This window comes from Protopterus annectens, chromosome 9.part0, assembly GCF_019279795.1.
Source record: "Protopterus annectens isolate FY-2018-M chromosome 9.part0, PAN1.0, whole genome shotgun sequence".
Taxonomy (NCBI): Eukaryota; Metazoa; Chordata; order Ceratodontiformes; family Protopteridae; genus Protopterus; species Protopterus annectens.
The window spans coordinates 1,277,585,878-1,277,591,889 of record NC_056743.1 but is presented as its reverse complement, the minus strand read 5'-3'; the positions used below and the strand labels follow the sequence as shown (position 1 = coordinate 1,277,591,889).

Here is a 6,012-nt window from a genome sequence, read left to right as displayed (position 1 = left end):
ATGTATATAATAGGGACCGTTTTCAATGAGTGGCTGGTTTGGTGTCATGGCCCTGTTTGTATGGAATTACTTAGCAAAAGGAAAAATACAAACAAACAGAAAATAAAAATAAAATTACATTGCACAACAGCATATTTCAACTTGTCAGGTTGCCATACTTACACCCTCACTACATGGTCATTAAATATAATTATTTAGATTTATGTGATTTCACTAAAGTAAATCAGTCAAGTGGAAGAAAATGTAGTACCCCAATAATGAATACTTTGGAAGTAAAAGTATAGCAGGCCCTGAAGTAGTACTTGTCAGTATACACTGCTGTACTACTTAACTGATGATGGTTTGTGGCATTTCGGTGCAGCAATTAATATATTTATTCAGTCATATTACAGTAAATGCAGTAATATTAAAGAAGGCAAACCTGAACCTAAACAAGTACTTGTCAATTGTACTCATTACATTACTAATTGCAAGATATATAATTAGTTAATGGCAGTTTCATATTCAGGAATAAAATGTTGCTTTACTCATTTTTGTGTCATTGAAATAAAGGCATTTGCTACTTAACACTGATAACTTCCTTTTGTTGTCTTCATCTCTCCCTACTTTTTTCTCTTCTTTCTATGTTCTGTTTTCTACAGGTCCAGAAGTGCTAAGGGCAGGTCAGCTGCAGGCCTCCCAAATGTCGGACAAATCTCCACCTTCCCCTACTCTCTAGACAGTAACTTCACAGGGTGGGGGGCCTCTACACCTGTGTGTGGCAGCTTGGCATGCAGGTTTCAGGATCTGGTAGAGGCTGCAGTCATGAGGGCAGTAGACAGATGTTGGGGCCCATATGAATCTCTCCTCCAGCAGGTAAAAGACTCTACCCTGGTTGACTCCAACCATCAAGCCACTGGAGGCCTTTATCTTCATGCCATTGGAGTCACTCTGCCCTGGTCCATCAGGGCACAGAGATATTTGAGGACCTCCGGATTGGGGTCAAACTGGACTCCTGGCCTTCCTCACTCCTCCTGTTGTCTCTGTCTGCCATCTGTATGTGTTATCTCCCCCTCCCACTGTCAGTCCACCATAATGTGCTCATCTGTTTTACGTTTTGTACCATAAAAAAAATACTTAACTCTTCTCTAACCCACTCCCTGACACACTTTGCCCTCCTTCTTCCCTTATTAAAAATTAAAAAATGGGGGTGTATTCCCTAACAAGAACATAGTACTCATCCATTCCTACGTCTTCCTGCACAATCCTTTTAATGTGTTCCTTTTGGCTGCTTGCTCCACCCCCATATTTCCAACAGTCATATCTTCCCCCTTTCCAACTTTATAAAAACAATAACAAGCTGTCCATATAAAGATGATCTCACACAGACAAGAGATCCATGGAGGCTCGCACTCACTGCCTTTTGATGAAAATACAGAATGTCATTCAAGGCATTATATACACATGCCTTTCCCCACATGTTTAATGCATACTGGGCAGTTAGTCACAAGGCTCAGAAGTTCTAAAAATCTGTGCCAGTTCTTAGCACTTTACTCATTTAAGTACAGGCATAGAGACACGATTCTCACATTCCCTTTATGCATCCGTGAAGCATGGTACTATGAATAACACCCACAGTATAATTTTATTTCTTCACATAAAGGTTTTTAAAAAGTCCCATCAAACTATTAACATAAGCCTAGCTGAACATCGAACCAGATGTTTAGCCCTGTGTGCATGAACAGTCAGAAACACCAAAAAACAAACCAACAGTACATATAAACACTTTATGTGGCACCTAAAAGGATATAATCTGTAGCATAAAAACATAGAAATTACAGAACAAAGCAAGCACTCGTTTCATTGTGTTCTAGAGTCATTATTCACAGTTTCTGTCTTAATTTAACTGACAGTGTTTTAAACCTAAATTGGTGCTAATCTACAAAAGGTGCATTTTGTGTAACCCTGTCACAGAACCTGACTTCACGGATGTCACAATGCAGAGAAACTGTATTAGGAGCAACACAGTAGGGAGATGATGGAGACATAGCAGTGCCAGTCTGCTGATACACACACCCAAACAACATACTACCCTCCCCAGTAAAAAAAATAAAAGGCATTAATACTTTGATTATTGCAGATAGATTTAAGATGAATAATGTTTGCTATAAAATACAGCCCATTCAACATTCAGCATTACCCTGGCAAACTATCAGCAGGACATATTTCCTACAGCTTCTCTAATATCCTGGACAAAGAATAAGTAACAATGTTCTGGAAATAACTCCAGCTGCATACCAGTATCTGATCCAATTTCCTGGATATGTTGCTACTTGCTAAAATATTATTTTCTGGTCCTGTTACTGGTCATCAGCGGATCATTCAGAACTATGTCTTTGCACCAATTAACATGAAATGTAACAGCACTACCATTGTTATTAATAGTTTTGTTTTTAAATATTGAGTTTAGAGTACAATCATCTTGTTTCAAAGAATAGCTATACTGCACATTCTGGGACTAGGGCATTCACACTCATTACCATTTCCTGAAACTCAGCCAATGCATTTCTATAGGCTGCATGGTCCAGCACAAAAGCTCGGAAAAGGTTTACTGGTTCAGTGTCCTGAAAATCACTGGGAATGTCAAACTTTGTCATTAATGATCTGTTACCAGTCATAAAATGGTAAAGCCGTTTTTCATCCAGACAACAGCTAAAGTACCTCACAACATCTCGCAACCTTTGAGTGATCCACTGACTCTGCCATTTTTCAGGGCTGTGCACCAACAATAGATGCATGAGTGCTGTTTTGATATGATAGGAAGTCAGTACACTGGCCTTTGAAGGTGAATGTCTTTCATTCAAATATGTTAAGATTTGCAAACATTTGATGTGACAGCTGTCCTCAGGAAGAGATCTGGCAATTCCTTTCAAAAACTGGTGTTCTAACAAAGCAAAAGACTCAAGCCAATAAACCCGTGGCTGGTGGATTCCAAAATTCAAGGTTACAAAACACACATCAGTGTCTCTACAACGCACTGCTGGGATGATATTAATATAAATGTGCCTGCCAGTCCTATAGGCCAACTTAAGGATGCATAGGGCAGCAGAAGGGAATGTAACTTTAAAATCATATTTGTGAGAGATCTGTTCCCAGGAAGCCAATAACAAAGCTCTCATCCATTTTAACACTTTTTCAGTATCAAGGTAAGCATCAGTACACAAGCAGGTTTCTAGCGAATCTTCTGGCTTCTCTCCTAAATGGAATTTGTCTTTACCATGTATCAGACACAATACATCTGCTAGTATCTCTGTTCTATTGCACATACATCCAGAATGGACAGCTATCCGCCGGTAACCTCGCTTCTCGGGTGGAAATTCAGGATGCATCTCTTCTGGTTTAAACACATAACCTTCAGGGGGCAGAAGAGGTACTAGAAGGTCAAATGTTACCTCTCGCTTACTACCCCATTTTTCAAACATACTACCAACTCCAGTACAATCTTCTAAAAAGATACCATAGTCTTTCTGGCACAGACTGCGACATCCAACCAACAAGATATCAGTAAAACCTTCAACAAATTCGCACATTCGAGTGATATCCTGCATAGTGCTCCGAATATGCATTTTGTAAAACGATTCCAGTACAGTTCGATCAGGGAATGAGACAAGCTGTGTAAATGACCTTTGACAGGCTTGCTCTACTTCATCATCATCATCATCCTCTTCATCAATGGTCTTGCACAGCAGTTTCCAATCTAAATCCTGTATACAGATTTCAATGACAATAAACACTGCTGGGACGAAGACACTCCACAGGCTCCAGTCCAGATCCTGATCCTCTGTATCCTCCTTCACTGGAGGAGATGCTGGCTCCTCAATGAGGACATCTTTACTTTTCTCATCAAATTCCCTCTGTAGCTCTTCCATCTGGGTCTGAAAAAGTTTTATATTCTCCTGAATCCGTGTTGCTGTTTCATAATTCTCCACCTGGTCACCAGCAAAACGGGGATGGCTGCATATCCCCGATAACATCAGAAAACAGAAGATAAGAAACCCCATCAGCGGCTCTACATTTGGTGAATTCTGTAAAACAGATCACAAGAAATGAGAAATACAAGTCAGCATTTTCTACACTTTAAATTTACAACATATGTTTTCAAATGTTTTTTTCCTGTCTTGAGTAAATTGTGTATCTACACAAACCACTGAGGGCAGAAAATTTCTACAACCTACAATGAGTTTAACAAACCTTCCATGCTTAACATCAGATTAACTGTAAAAATGCACAGCATAAGAGAAAATCACATTCCTCAACAATGACTAGGGAAGGGCAAGGGACCCAACATCAAACTGACTGTGCCCAGCTTAATTAAGTCAAATTTCCACTCTTCTAGGAGGATGTATTTATTTACCTGGAAATTCATATTTCCCTTTGCTTACATTGGCCTGACCTTACCACCACTCATACTTAGAAGAATGAGGCTTCTACAGCTGTAGGCAGGCAAATACCATCCACGGTGTACAAATAATTTTTTGAAGCAGCATTCTGTCCAACCTAATGCCAAGATAAAACTTAGTCGCATGCTAATGATGCTGACTATCCACATAAAATATACTTTTTTTACACAAATTATTTTCGTACAGAAACACAGCATCAAACAACCTTCAAGACAGTAAATGGTATAATGACTTTAAAAGTATACAGATAGAACAGAGGCAATTTTTTAATCAGAGATGTACATGTTTACTTTATTATGCAGTGCATCAAAACATTACTTTGTATATTTATGTATATGACATACATACAAACAAATAGATATAGACGCACTATAACTCTGCATTTCTTATTTATCACTAATTTTGTATGACTGTACCTTTTTGGTGGGGGGCGGGGCAGACGGAACTCGGTACTCAATTGTGAAATTTCAGATTATATCTGTTTCTAAACCAGCACCCAACACATGAGAGAAATTCACGTTGTACCTCCAACTTTCCAGGGTGGAGGTTTAGAATCTTGGATTACACCTCCAGATAAATATCTTCAAGTGTGCCTCTGCTAACCTAACAATTACATACATGAAAGGGAACTAAGAAAAAGATTCCACATAACTACTTATTAAGCTTTTCCATATACCAGATGCTGTGATCATGTCTTACACTTGTAGAATTGCCAACGTAATCGCCACTGAGGATATACAAACGTTGCCCACCGCATTGACAATCAACAGTTCTGACGCACAGACTCAAGGAAAACTCGATCCACACAAAACAAAACTTTCACAACTTCCTCCACTGAAACAAAGAGGTGAAACGCCTACTCCAACCAGAGCAACTCTGAAACACCTCATGGTCACATCAAAGGACAAGGGGTCAAGTATGTGCCCGCAATTAAAACGGACAAAAATAAACAAGCAAGCTCCGTTAACCGCACAGGTTTGCAAGTTGGGCCAAGCCCCAAATTGTCACACCCCCCTGGGACTGCTTCTGATCACCGATTAACAATCACACATCACTTATTCCTTAGTGTCATAAGCTCCACCCCCAGTGCCTAGTACATTTCGTTCTCCTCCGGACTGACTAACAAACTTACCTTCTAAAACCCTGATCTGGAATATGTTGCCACCAACTGTTGCCATCCTGCCCACCCATCGCTGAATTAGTCCCTTAGAAATGGGAGAAGTGCAAAAGGAAGTTTTTCTTCGTGACGTAGTGCCCAAGGGCACGTCACTCTATAAAAAATATGGGCAAATCAGAAATGGCTGGTCATGTGATCGCAGACCAGTTAAATGTTTGTGTATAGAAGGATTTACAGTATTTATTTGTTAATTTAATTGAATGCGAACCGCACCAAGGGAGTGTACTATCAGTCACAGACAAAGAGCAGTGAAAATGAAATAAATGTACGCGTAAACTAAAGCTAGTGACTGAAATAATAAAAGTTTGCATTTGGCAGAATCAGAAGTTTAGAATAACTTAGTTACTTTTAAGAGGCATCGAGTGCTGCCAGAAAATGGTGTACAGACAAGACAAC

The 6,012-nt window shown here is 39.5% G+C and overlaps 1 protein-coding gene across 2 annotated transcripts; it reads right to left on the bottom strand.

Annotated features, from left to right (window-relative positions):
• Positions 1-1,499: 1,499 nt before the first annotated feature.
• ITPRIPL1 (ITPRIP like 1) lies at positions 1,500-5,676 on the bottom strand. 2 transcript variants are annotated; one of them, XM_044084210.1, is made up of 2 exons: positions 5,572-5,676; positions 1,500-4,064 (listed from the first exon to the last, which is right to left on the bottom strand). In XM_044084210.1, exon 2 carries the CDS (start codon positions 4,038-4,040, stop codon positions 2,478-2,480), a length of 1,563 nt encoding a protein of 520 aa, XP_043940145.1. In that variant the 5' UTR covers positions 4,041-4,064; positions 5,572-5,676; the 3' UTR covers positions 1,500-2,477. The 2 variants fall into 2 exon arrangements, with proteins under 2 accessions (XP_043940145.1, XP_043940146.1); XM_044084211.1 differs by lacking the exon at positions 5,572-5,676 and adding an exon at positions 4,856-5,436.
• Between the last annotated feature and the right edge of the window lie 336 nt (positions 5,677-6,012).

Excerpts from the sequence above, each read along its gene's own strand:
- ITPRIPL1 (XM_044084210.1), bottom strand. The coding sequence starts at position 4,040 with ATGGGGTTTCTTATCTTCTGTTTTCTGATGTTATCGGGGATATGCAGC.